A 14,618-nucleotide genomic window follows, 5' to 3' on the forward strand; every position below is an offset into this window, starting at 1 on the left:
TCCCTTCACATCGTTAGCATTAATAAGATGTAAGGAAAGATGTTCAATACAATGTCAAATTATTCTCACTCTCAAACAATGAAATATACAGACCATCATTCTCAGTGAGAGCCATGATACATTTGGATGCAAGTCTAATTGAATTGATGTGTTAGAAAATTAATGACAAACTGGGTGGTTTGAGCCCTGAATGCTGATTGGGTGAAAGCCATGGTATTTCAGACTGTATACCACAGGTGTGATAAAACATTTATTTTACTGTTCTAATTACCTTGTTAACCAGTTAGTAATAGCAATAAGACACCATGGCGGTTTGTGGTATATGACCAATATACCACGGCTAAGGGCTGTATCCTGGCACTCCGTGTTGCGTCTTAGCCCTTAGCCGTGGTATTTTGGCCATATACTGTACCACAACCCCTCGGAAACCTTATTGCTTAAGTATAATCAAATACATATGCATTAACAATTATTGTAGCCTAAGGTACTGTATGTGATTTCAAATGTGTTACATTATATACAGTACTAGTCAAACGTTTGGACACACCTACTCATTCAAGGGTTTTTCTTAATTTGTACTATTTTCTACATTGTAGAACAATAGTGAAGACATCAAAACTATGAAATAACATGTGGAATCATGTAGTAACCAAATAAGTGTCAAACAGATTCTTCAAAGTAGCCACCCTTTGCCTTGATGACAGCTTTACACACATGTGGCATTCTCTCAACCAGCTTCACCTGAAATGCTTTTCCAAAAGTCTTGAAGGAGTTCCCATATATGCTGAGCACTTTTTGGCTGTTTTTCCTTCACTCTGCGGTCCCAAACCATCTCAATTGGGTTTAGGTCGGGTGATTGTGGAGGCCAGGTCATCTGATGCAGCACTCCATCACTCTCCTTCTTTGTCAAATAGCCCTTACACAGCCTGGAGGTGTTTGTCCTGTTGAAAAAAAAATTATAGTCCCACTAAGCACAAACCAGATGGGATGGCGCATCACTCCAGAATGCTGTGGTAGCCATACTGGTTAAGTCTTCCTTGAATTCTAAATAAATCACGACAGTATAACCAGCAAAGCACCCCCACACCATCACACCTCCTCCTCTATGTTTCATGGTGGGAACCACACATGCAGAGATCATCCGTTCACCTACTCTGCGTCTCACAAAGACACGGTGGTTGGAACCAAAAATCACAAATTTGGACTCGTCAGACCAAAGGACAGGTTTCAACCGGTCTAATGCCCATTGCTCGTGTTTCTTGGCCCAAGTAAGTTTCCTCTTCTTATTGGTGTCCTTTAGTAGTGGTTTCTTTGCAGCAATTCCACCATGAAGGACTGATTCACGCAGTCTGCTCTGAACAGTTGATGTTGAGATGTGTCTGTTACTTGATCTCTGTGAAGCATTTATTTTGACTGCAATTTCTAAGGCTGGTAACTATAATGAACTTATCCTCTGAGGCAGAGGTAACTCTGGGTCTTCCTTTCATATGGCGGTCCTCATGAGAGCCAGTTTCATCACAACGACTGATGGTTTTTACAACTGCACTTGAAGAAACTTCCAAAGTTCTTGACATTTTCCGGATTGACTGACCTTTATGTCTGAAAGTAATGATGGACTGTCCTTTCTCTTTGCTTATTTGAGCAGTTTTTGCCATATGGACTTGGTATTTTACCAAACAGGGCTATATTCTGTATATCATCCCTACCTCGTCACAACACAACTCATTGGGTCAAACACATTAAGAAGGAAAGAAATTTCACAAATTAACTTTTAACAAGGCACACCTGTTAATTGAAATGAAGCTGGTTGAGAAAATTCCAAGAGTGTGCAAAGCTGTCATCAAGGCAAAGGGTGTCTACTTTGAAGATTTGTTCAACACTTTTTGGTTGCTACATGACTCCAAATGTGCTATTTCATAGTGTTGATGTCTTCACTATTGTTCTACAATGTAGAAAATAGTAAAATTAAAGAAAAACCCTTGAATGAGTTGGTGTGCCCAAACTTTTGACTGGTACTGTATATACAGTGGGGAGAACAAGTATTTGATACACTGACGATTTTGCAGGTTTTCCTACTTACAAAGTAATTTTTAAAGGTCTGTAATTTTTATCATAGGTACACTTCAACTGTGAGAGACAAATTCAGAAAATAACATTGTATGATTTTTAAGTCATTAATTTGCATTTTATTACATGACATAAGTATTTGATCAGCTACCAACTAGTAAGAATTCCGGCTCTCACAGACCTGTTAGTTTTTCTTTAAGAAGCCCTCCTGTTCTCCACTCATTACCTGTATTAACTGCACCTGTTTGAACTCGTTACCTGTATAAAAGACACCTGTCCACACACTCATTCAAACAGACTCCAACCTCTCCACAATGGCCAAGACCAGAGAGCTGTGTAAGGACATCAGGGATAAAATTGTAGACCTGCACAAGGCTGGGATGGGCTACAGGACAATAGGCAATCAGCTTGGTGAGAAGGCAACAACTGTTGGCGCAATTAATAGAAAATGGAAGAAGTTCAAGATGACGGTCAGTCACCCTCGGTCTGGGTCTCCATGCAAGATCTCACCTCGTGGGGCATCAATGATCATGAGGAAGGTGAGGGATCAGCCCAGAACTACACGGCAGGACCTGGTCAATGACCTGAAGAGAGCTGGGACCACAGTCTCAAAGAAAACCATTAGTAACACACTACGCCGTCATGGATTAAAATCCTGCAGAGCACGCAAGGTCCCCCTGCTCAAGCCAGCGCATGTCCAGGCCCGTCTGACGTTTGCCAATGACCATCTGGCTGATCCAGAGGAGGAATGGGAGAAGGTCATGTGGTCTGAGACAAAAATAGAGCTTTTTGGTCTAAACTCCACTCGCTGTGTTTGGAGGAAGAAGAAGGATGAGTACAACCAAGAAGATCATCCCAACCGTGAAGCATGGAGGTGGAAACATCATTCTTTGGGGATGCTTTTCTGCAAAGGGGACAGGACGACTGCACCGTATTGAGGGGAGGATGGATGGGGCCATGTATTGCGAGATCTTGGCCAACAACCTCCTTCCCTCAGTAAGAGCATTGAAGATGGGTCGTGGCTGGGTCTTCCAGCATGACAACGACCCGAAACACACAGCCAGGGCAACTAAGGAGTGGCTCCGTAAGAAGCATCTCAAGGTTCTGGAGTGGCCTAGCCAGTCTCCAGACCTGAACCCAATAGAGAATCTTTGGAGGGAGCTGAAAGTTGGTATTGCCCAGCGACAGCCCCGAAACCTGAAGGATCTGGAGAAGGTCTGTATGGAGGAGTGGGCCAAAATCCCTGCTGCAGTGTGTGCAAACCTGGTCAAGAACTACAGGAAACGTATGATCTCTGTATTTGCAAACAAAGGTTTCTGTACCAAATATTAAGTTCTGCTTTTCTGATGTATCAAATATTTGTCATGCAATAAAATGCAAATTAATTACTTAAAAATCATACAATGTGATTTTTCTGGATTTTGTTTTAGATTCCATCTCTCACAGTTGAAGTGGTACTTATGATAAAAATTACAGACCTTTACATGCTTTGTAAGTAGGAAAACCTGCAAAATCGGCCGTGTATCAAATACTTGTTCTCCCCACTGTATATACTTACATTTAGTTTATATTTTATCTCTATGCATGCCTTTCTATTCTTTATTTCCAGGTTTTGAGGTTCATTAGATCTCTTTGACACTGTGTTATTGTTTGATCATGTAGCCAAAGACTGCAAATGAAATTGTGCTAATTATGGTGCAATGAATCAAATACAACAATTCATGTTGAAATTGCACAAGGACACTGGCATAAAAAAACAAAAACAAAATATAGCTAGTCCACCAAAAAGTAATCTCACACCTTAAAAACACACAAAACACAGTTTGGTTGAATTATTATTGTCTTCATTATTGATATTACTTTGTTATCATGGTTATGATCATTTGGAAGGATTATATGCATTTTAGTTTGACGCATTTTTCTTGTCTGCAGATTGTCTTTTTGTTCCTGTAAAATGCAGTTCATACTACTTTAAATCCAGACTTCGCATAGCATTATAGTACTGTTGTTTTTGTCTTCTTAATCCAATATTGTTATGCACAGTATTTCCATACATTTCTTTTCATAAAAAAAAAAAAACATTGTCCTTTGTACCAAAGCAGATAGTAGTAGTCAGGCCACCATGATGTGTGGGAGGGTTGAAGGTGAAACAGCTATACTGTAACAGTGTTGCCACAGTACCATTCACTTTGAGACCACAGAAACACACTCTCTTGTTCTAAAACACATGCATATACAGTCAATTGTATAGCTACTACTTGTTTAGATACTTGCACGTTTACTTTTTTGGTGATGGAAAGCATACGGTGCAATACAAGGCTTTCACTGTGTCCCAAATTCAAACAATTACAGATAGAAGGAAAATCACACTGCGGTTTCACTCAGGAAAGTTTCACACTCATATTCGATGACAATGTTGGTGAGAGGTACAGCTTGCGGGAGTATTCACCGTTAACCCAGTTACTTAAGGCCTCCAATAGAGCATAGCATTTTTGAACCTGCAGTGCAGTTTTCCTGTATTCTTATTTATTGAATCAATTGAGGCCTGTAATTTCTCAGAATCTGGAGAAAAAAATTCTCACAGCAGAAACTCTGTTTGAATCGCATTGTGATGTCACCTTCCACTGAACTGCATTGTGAGTTCATCTTCCATTGAACTGCATTGTGAGGTCACCTTCCATTGAACTGCATTGTGAGGTCACATTCCATTGAACTGCATTGTGAGGTCACCTTCCATTGAATCACATTGTGAGTTCACCTTCCATTCTACACCTTGGCCTATGTGTGTCTATATTTCCAATCTAGAGTGCTTCTCTGGGTAGACTTTGCAGTGCATTTTCTGAATCCTTCTGACTGTGATTTTGCTGGTGGAACCCTCTGTACACTTTGAGTTAAAATGGTATAGAGATGCTTACTATAAAGCAAAATATACATTTTCAATTTTGCGACACTCCATTTTGCAAATAAACATTTGACATACATAGTAAATCTGAAAAGGCCAGTGATACAAATGGGTATACTCCATTTGTGCTTGTGCTTAGAGCATCTAAAAAGCAAATCATTGACACTCAACAACAGTGCTTCTATTTCCATATGTTGCTAAATTTGACAGTGTGCGTGAAAAAATAAATAAATAGAAAAATAATACAAAAACATACAATGCATTTGCATGCATTGACAATTTGGTCATTTTTGGTCATAATTAAAATGGTATGCACACATGCATGAATGGTTGCACACTGTCACTTTAATGCAGCAGTACAACCAAGACACTGACATTCAGAGGTGGGCTCTACACACACACACACACACACACACACACACACACACACACACACACACACACACACACACACACACACACACACACACACACACACACACACACACACACACACACACACACACACACACACACACACACACACACACAAATAAACACCACATAATTGTGTACCTACATAGTCACATCATGTACAGTTAATGTATAGGATGTGTGTTGTGGACAAGGTGGTGCATTAGAGGGGAAGTGTGTTACAGTAAGAACACAATAACATAATGTTGTTATAATGTAAATGGAAGCATCAACAAGCAGGGTTCCAGACCCAGATTATTGTCAGAGTCAAGTTCCTTTCCAACATGTTTCATTTCAATTGAAGACACAAGACAGGAAATGAACATGGTAAGGGCAGAGGGAGGGACCAGGAGATAAGAACCTCACTTCTGTCTATCTAGCGAGGCACCCTGAGTACAAACTGCGGCAATGGTAGTAGATATTTAGGCCTAAAAACGTAAACGGGTCTTTCTCATCCCCACCGCCAGATCAGACACATTAGAAACACCTTAGACATTAAGAATCAAACCAATATTTACCAAAGGGTAAATAAGACTGAATCCATTTACCATGTAATTTGCACTGGCGAAACATCCCCTGCTCAGCTATTACTCTCATGTGCCCTAAAGACCACTATGAAAAAGATGTGGAAAGGCAGCAGACTCAGCAATGTCATGAGAGACCTAAGAACTGTGTAGTTAAGAGTTGCTGCACAGCTACATACTTCAGCTGTTGGCAATATATAAACCATCTCTCCTTCGAGTACGAGGAAAGAATTTAGATAGCGCTCATATTTTGGGATTGAGGGATGCATCTACCACAGATATACTACTGTACCTCCATTTGTCCTGCCAAATGGCTAGGGTATTAGGCGCATGCATGTCTTTGGCACTCTGTCCAACAGACAGTCCCTGAAATGGGGCTACCCCAACAGTGCTCGAAAATAAACAAGTGTCATTGTTCATATCATAAAACAAACATAGCAACGATCTGCATATCTTCAAGGATTATCGGATTAACGCTATCATCTCCGTCATGGTCATCCTCATCTCTAAATCGTCAGCTGAATGTCAATTCCCCTTCTTATACGTTCCAGATTGCTTTGTTATCACATTTAAAAGTACGTAAGTATATATTGAGATAAATATAGGTATCCTATTAAATAGTTTTCATAGGCTTTTTCACAGGTTTCCTTGAACTTAAATACATGCTTCTGTGAATGTATTGAGGTCATGCAACACTAGGAGAGTTAGCATTCAGTTAGCCTTCTTGTATTGACCGCAGTTTAGGGAGGAAGCATAATTTTTTACATGTCCCATTAGCTGTGCCAATAGCTCATCGTGAAGACACGATGGACACAGTTGTACAAGACAGCCGTGAGGCGAGGCCACACAAGTCTGTCTGTAACTGAGATTAATGCTGCAACTAAACTGCATGAGTACTGTAAGTAATTAACTAATGCATTTTGCCTCAAATTTAAGCTCAGCTGCAATGACTGCGGTATATAAACACCTCTATGTTTTCAGCTCAGCGGTGTGGCTGGGGCAAACGTCAGGAACACAATATCCTCCAAACTATAGGGACGGTTTGGGGCATGGTAACCTTTTAGACACCCTTGTAGCTTGTTAGATAATAACCTACAGTGCCTATCATAAGTATTTACACCCTTGGATTTCTTCACATTTGATTGTGTTACAAAGTGGGAATAAAATAGAAGTAATTTCTTTTATTTTTTTTTGCGTCAACGATCGACACAAAATACTCTGTAAAGTCAAAGTGGAAGAAAAGTTCCAAAATGTTTTAAAGATGAATGAAAAATAAAGCACTAATATACAGTACTTTGATTAGACAAGTATTCACCCCGAGTCAACACATGTTATAAACATGTCTTTCTAGGTAAGTCTCTGGGAGCTTTGTACACCTGGATTGTGCAACATTTGTCCATTATTATTTTCAAAATCATTCAAGCTTTGTCAAGGTGTGGGGGATCATGGCTAGACTGCAATTTTCAAGTACTGCCATAGATTTTCGAGCAGATTTAAGTCAGAACTGTAACTTGGCCACTAAGAACATTCACTGTCTTCTTGGTAAGCAACTCCAGTGTAAGATTTGCACTTGTGTTGTTGTTTATTGTCCTGCTGAAAGGTGAATTAATCTCCCATTGTCTGGTGTAAAGCAGACTGAAGCAGGTTTTTCTCTAGGATTTTGCCAGTGATTAGCTTCATCCCATTTCTTTTTATCCTGAAAAACTCAGCAGTCTTTGCCTATTTCAAGCATACCCATACCATGATGCAGCCAGTGATGTGTTCTGTTGCATTTTCCCCAAACATGTTTTCTTTCTGTATTAATGTAGTGCCTTGTTGCATACATGATGCATGTTTTGGAATATTTATATTCTGAAAATGTGGATTCTTCTTTTTAAGTCATTTTTGTGCAGTCACTACAATGTTGTTGATCAGTTCTCTCCCATCACAGCCATTGAACTCCGTAGCCGTTTTAAAAAATCACCAATGGCATCAGGGTGACATCCCTGAGCAGTTTCCTTCCTGCCCTGCAGCTCAGTCTAGAAGGACGACTGTATGTTTGACGTGTCTAGGTGATTGAATACCTAATCTAACAGCAGAATTATTCACTTGACCATGCTTACAGAGATATTCAATGTCTACTTTGTTATTGTTACCCATCTACCAATCCCTGTCCTTCTTCATGAGGCTTCTGAAAATCTCCCTGGTCTTTGTAGTTGAATCTGTGCTTGAGGATCAATACTTGACTGAGGGAAGTTACAGATGTTGTATATATGGGGGACAGAGGAAGGGGTAGTTATTCAAATGTCATGTCAACCCCTATAATTTCACACAGAGCGAGTCCATGTCAATGATTATGTGATTTGTTAAGACACATTTTACTCCTGAACTCATTTAGGCTTGAGTAAACAAAAGGAGTGAATACTTTGTCAAATTGTGTTTAAATGTTTTTTTTTTACTCTGACATTCTGGAGTATTTTATGTAGATCATTGGCTAAAAAAAATCACAATGAATTCTATTTCAATCCCACTTTGTAAGGCAACAAAACGTGAGCAAATCCATGGGGGGTGAATACTTACATGTATGATACCCACTTTATAGTCACCCCTGCACATGTATGATAGATGGTTATAGAGAGCAAGACAATAAACTGTGTCTTTGGAGCAATGATAGTTGTGTGAGTGAGAACACTCATTCAGTTAAGAACTCCATGCAACAATCAACTGGCTACAGTTACTACCTACATTACCTACCGTATCTAGCTACAGTATCGGTTACAGTCACAACTACTTACCTATCTGTATGTAAATGAGTACACTTTTTTTTATGAAAGAGGAAGAGACATTCACTTTGTCCTCAAAGCTGCAGTAAGACTGGTTCAGACTGATGCAGGTGAGTGGAGGAGGGATGCTTGCATTGCAATGTACAGTAAACACATACATCATGTAAGACTAAAGCAGTGAAAAGTCAAGGACATTCTCAGTCATTCATCAGATACTGATGTCTACTGAAGAAAATAAGTCAAACCATCATAAGCTTATGGAGCTGATATCCCGTAAATCGTGCGGATTGCTACTACAGTATCACACTCCTCAGACTCAGGTCATGACAGGCCTCAGCAGCGCAGCATGCCTGCTTAATGCTCACATGTTCTGTAATCTCCAAGTAGTTCACCACAGAACGGGTTTGTTTCGCTTGCTCCAGGAAGCAGCATATCGTAACACGCAAACAAGACTCTTCAGAAGCGCAGTGTGCCTTTAGCAATGAAGGGAGACCAGGGTAGGGGCCGGCACAGGGGGGCTGAAGCAGTGTTGGTGGTGTGGTTATTCTGGAAACTATAAATTCCCCTTTTTTTAACTACATTTCTCCTCTTTTTGTACTACTGTTGTGAACAGGTTATTTGAAAAAGTCACACTGACAAAGCCAACTCCATGCAGACATCAACAAGCAAAATGTGGATTATAAGATTTTAAATCTGACAGAAGGTCAGTTTGAGGGCAAGGTGTGACGAGCTAACAGGGGGAGTTAGGGGAGGAGTGAGCACATGGTCTCTGGTGTTTCTCACCACTCACAAAAGACGACTACAGGTATACGTCCTGAATCTATTGCCTTGATATTCCAGCAGCACATGTGAAAAAGGAGGCTACACACCTGTCCTATCCTTTGACCCCTCAACCTCACCGAGAGGACAATGCCTGCCGGCTGGCTACACGTCTGTGAGCATTTTGGTGATGTTGACATAGTTTGTGTTGGCCAGCGTCGTGCAGTTGGCCTGAGTCTTGAGGTTCTCTTCAGGGATGTCCTCAATAGTGTTGTTCACCCCTTCCTGGATCTCCATGTAGTCTGATTTACTGATGGTTGAGCCGCTCCGGCTCTTTTTCAGCTCTTCATTCGAGTCCTCTTTGGTGACTGGGCCTAGGCACTGGGCCTGCTCCTCGCCCTCTGTCTCACGGTGGTAGAAGTAGTTGAAGTTGGAAACAATGACAGGCACGGGCAAGGCAATTGTCAGCACACCTGCAATGGCACAGAGGGAGCCCACAATCTTGCCACCAATGGTGGTCGGGACCATGTCACCATACCCTACTGTCGTCATAGAGACAACAGCCCACCAGAAGGCGTCTGGGATGCTTTCAAATTGCGATTCGGGCTCATCAGCTTCCGCAAAGTAGACAGCACTGGAGAAGAGTATGACTCCAATAAAGAGGAAGAAGATCAGCAGACCGAGCTCCCTCATACTAGCTTTCAGGGTTTGGCCCAGGATCTGAAGCCCCTTGGAGTGTCGCGAGAGCTTGAAAATTCGGAAGACTCGCACTAGACGGATGACCCTGAGAATCGCCAGGGACATGGCTTGCTGACCCGCCTGGCCATCCTCTGGTTTCTCAGCCAGCTCTGTGGCCAGGGTGATGAAGTAAGGGATGATAGCAACAACGTCAATGATGTTCATGACGTTACCAAAAAAGCCCGATTTGCTGGGGCAGGCGAACAAGCGCACCAGGAACTCAAAGGAGAACCAGATGATGCAGAGCGTCTCCAGGATGAAGAATGGGTCGGTGAAGTAGGTGGACGTGAAGTAGATTGTGGTGTTGGTATTGGTGTCAAAGACACTGTGCGGTTCGTCGTCGTCATTGCGGAAGATGGGCAGGGTTTCCAGGCAGAAGCTTACGATAGAGATGAGGATGACCATGACGGAGATGATAGCGATAATCCTAGCGGGACCTGAGCTCTCTGGGTACTCAAAGAGCAGCCACACTTGCCTCTGAAACTCATTGTCAGGAAGTGGCCTCTCTTCCTCCTTGACGAAACCCTCATCCTCTCTGAAGAGCTCAATGGCCTCATCCCCCAACTCATAGAAACGGATCTCCTCTGAGAAAATATCAAGGGTCACATTGGCCGGCCGCCGTAGCCTCCCCCCTGACTGGTAAAAATAGAGAATGGCATCAAAGCTGGTGCGGCTCCGGTCGAAGAAATACTCGTTCCTCAGTGGGTCGAAGTAGCGCATCCTCTTTTTGGGGTCCCCCAGCAGAGTGTCGGGGAACTGGGAGAGGGTTTTAAGCTGAGTCTCAAAACGCAGCCCAGAGATGTTGATGACCACTCTCTCGCAGCACTCGTGGTCAGCGTCAGGGTCGTACTCGGCCGGGTTCCCCGGATGCGCTGCCGCCTCGTCAGAGGGGTCGCCAGTGGCTACAGTCATTCTGCTGGGGGAGCAGGGAGCCTGCGCTTTTCAGCCAGGAAACTGCTGGGAGGGGGACGGAGGAGAGGGAGGGGATTCAATGCCGTAAAGACCGGGCGGCCACAGGATCTCACAGGATGTCACCTCATGGATTGATCCGTCTGAAAGGGATAGATAGCAGAGATAATTTAAATAATATAACATATTGGTATAACATAAGAAATGAATTTGATAGAATTTGTGTTAGTCTGTCTGTCTGTCCTCAAGCCATGTACAGTGAGCTCCAAAAGTATTGGGACAGTGATACATTTTTGTTTTGGCGCTGTGGATGCTACCATGATTATGGATTATCCTGAATTAATCGTGAATAATGATGAGTGAGAAAGTTACAAGAGGCATAAATATCATACCCCCCCCCCCCCCCCCCCCCCAAAACAAAAACGCTAACCTCTCACCATTACAATAACAGGGGAGGTCAGCATTTTTTTTCCCGGGGTATGATATTTGTACACCAGTAACTTTCTTACTCATCATTATTCACAATCCATTCAGGATAATCCATAATCATGGTAGCATCCACATTCATGTAGAAGTGTTTAGAAACATATTCGATTCTTATTTACAGCAAAAGTGACTTCGGAATGACACATGACATTATTTACCATTCATTTCTATTGGGAACAAAATGATCTGAAACAACCAAAACAAACAGCAAATGCATTCAACAAGTTTATAGAGTCACATGCTTGATGTAACCATTGCATGCTAGAAATCTGGGTCCAAATACTAAACTTTTGACTACTTTAATACACATATAATTGAATTTGTCCAAATACTTTCGGTCCCCTAAAATGGGAGGACTATGCACAAAAAAAAGGGATGTAATTTCTAAACGTTTCCCCCAATATGGATGAAAATAACCTCAAATGAAACTGTCTGCCTGAACTTTAACCTCATAGTCATGGTATCACTTCAAATGCAAAGTGCTGGTGTACAGAGCCAAAACAACAACAACAAAATAACTGTCCCAATACATTTGGAGCGACTGTTTTATACTGTAATGGAACACTGACATCAAATAAAATATACTTCTGTAGGCTACAACCAAAGCATTCGGCACTCTAAAACACACATAAACGTTTGCATATTAATGGGGAAATGTATTGTATACCCAGAGCGCAATGCAGCCAACTAGTTTGCAACTCGCATAGATGTTGTAGCATATGAATCAGGGCATGTGCTCTTTCTGATCCCCTGCCATGGACAATATCAATTCACCTCCTGCCGTCAAATAATGCAGGAATATGTCTATGCAGTAAAGGCACCAAATCTATACAGATAGACCTTATCTAGCTTATCGTTGCGTACGGCCCAGTACATCACCGGGGCCAAGCTTCTATACCAGGACCTCTATACCAGGCGGTGTCAGGGGAAGGCCCTAAAAATGGTCAGACTCCAGCCACCCTAGTCATAGACTGTTCTCTTTGCTACCGCACGGGCAAGCAGTACCGGAGCGCCAAGTCTAGGTCCAAGAGGCTCCTAAATAGCTTCTGCCCCCAAGACATAAGACTCCTGAACAGCTAATCAAATGGCTACCCAGACTATTCGCACCCCCCACATATACATATTACCTCAATTACCTCGACACCGGTGCCCCCGCACATTGACTCTGTTCCTGTACCACCATGTATAACAGCTCCGCAATTTTTATTTACTGCTGCTCTTTAATTAGTTTGTATTCTTATCTATTACTTTTTGTTAGGTATTTTCTCAAAACTGCATTGTTAGTTAAGGGCTTTGTAAGTAAGCATTTCACTGTAAGGTCTATTACACCTGTTGTATTCGGCGCATGGGACAAATACAATTGAATTTGATTTGATCACTGAAAAGCCATAACTGAATCGTGAAACGTATGCACCATTTATTTTTGTGTTCCATGAAACCCTCAATGTCACTTATTCATCATTCACTTTAAGACAGTTTTGTTGAAGCATTTTAGACTGGTCTCAAATGGTGCATGTCTCTGCAATATTCAAAAACATCCATACATTATTCAACTGCAGTAGGAAATAGGTTTCAAGAGAAATCTCTTCTGTCTCTGCCCTCCAACACCATCTCTTGTATCTGCCATAAAGATGCATTGCTTTGTTAGGGATACTTTGGGATTTTTGGCAACAAAGTGCTTTATCTACTTCCCCAATGTCAGATGAATTTATCGTTACCGTTTGCATGTCTCTGCATCCAGTGTGAAGGAAGTTAAGAGGTAGTTTCGAGACAATGCTAAACAGCTAGCTCTTACCATAGACTTCAAGTCATTGCGCTAAGGCAAGATAGCAAGTTCCTTCAAACTGCCACAGAGATAGAAAAATGGTACCAGGAGTTAATCTGGCTCTGGGGAAATAGATTCATGGCTTCATTGCCAAAATCCCGAAGTATCCCAGAAACACTATTCAATTGATAAATACTGAGCATCAAATAGCTGTTTTGTTCAATGGTCATCTAACGTTACTGTATCCCCTTTACTGCAGAGATCGATTATACTTTACTAAATGAACGTGATGTAGCCTATAGCAAAACAAACAGACATATTAAAAACCATACATACCAGCAGTCACCTTGTTCAAAACTGGGTGTTAGTTGCTGTTCCCATTTGTCACCTGATATAATGGGGTAAATTGCCAGCGGCCAGCGGTGTGTTTTATTTCCCGAGAAGAAGAAAAATATATGTCCTACTCTGCACCGTTAATCAGATAATCCTGTTGTCTGCAGCATCACCACGCGTGCACCGGTGTTGGAGAGCTACAGTATGCGGGTGTGTCCTCGCCTCCACCTCCCAGTCTTAGTTCTTCGCGCAGGTTGTGGTAGGGTGGCGATTGGCAAACACGGAGGAGATAGGTTCCGTACTGGAGGACTGGTACTTCTGGTGATGTCCAAATGTGCTAAAAATCTGCAGAATCCCATGCATCATTAAGTGTCCTTAGCCGCTATATGACATTGACCGCATCAGGTAATGGACCTCGTACGGTACTCAGTGGCAACATCTGCAAAGAAAAAAGCAAGGAGGGGAGGTGGCGTAAAGGCGGACTTGTATTACAACGTGTGATATGACAAAACATATATATGTAAATAAGGACAACATGCAGACGAACACTGAGAAAGATAGAATCCCAACGGGGTTAATAAATTGTGTTGATGGATACGGTTTGCGTAACCAAGCAAGGATCAGTTTTCCGATATTTTTCTCATTTTTAAAAGATCTCCATCTGCATCCATGACTCATCACTATAAACCTAGTCTACTAACTACATGTTTGAGTATTAAAAGTAGATTATTTAATTTTAAATAAATTCCCACTGAGAAAAACTGGTTGAATCAATGTTGTTTCCACGTAATTTCAACCAAAAAATGTCAATGTGATGATTGTATTTGCAAAAAGTCAGCAATTTAAGGGAATTTCGTATTTTTTCTCTCCCAACTTTTAAACTAGATTAAAGGGTGAAGATGTTGGTTGATGTGACGTTG

At 41.7% G+C, this 14,618-nt stretch overlaps 1 protein-coding gene across 1 annotated transcript; it reads right to left on the bottom strand.

Annotated features, from left to right (window-relative positions):
• Positions 1-3,678: 3,678 nt before the first annotated feature.
• Positions 3,679-14,159, bottom strand: LOC110527756 (potassium voltage-gated channel subfamily A member 2). Its single transcript, XM_021609253.2, has 2 exons — positions 13,702-14,159; positions 3,679-11,257 (listed from the first exon to the last, which is right to left on the bottom strand). Exon 2 carries the CDS (start codon positions 11,115-11,117, stop codon positions 9,633-9,635), a length of 1,485 nt encoding a protein of 494 aa, XP_021464928.1. The 5' UTR covers positions 11,118-11,257; positions 13,702-14,159; the 3' UTR covers positions 3,679-9,632.
• Between the last annotated feature and the right edge of the window lie 459 nt (positions 14,160-14,618).

The sequence above is a fragment of the Oncorhynchus mykiss genome, chromosome 7, assembly GCF_013265735.2.
Source record: "Oncorhynchus mykiss isolate Arlee chromosome 7, USDA_OmykA_1.1, whole genome shotgun sequence".
Taxonomy (NCBI): domain Eukaryota; kingdom Metazoa; phylum Chordata; class Actinopteri; order Salmoniformes; family Salmonidae; genus Oncorhynchus; species Oncorhynchus mykiss.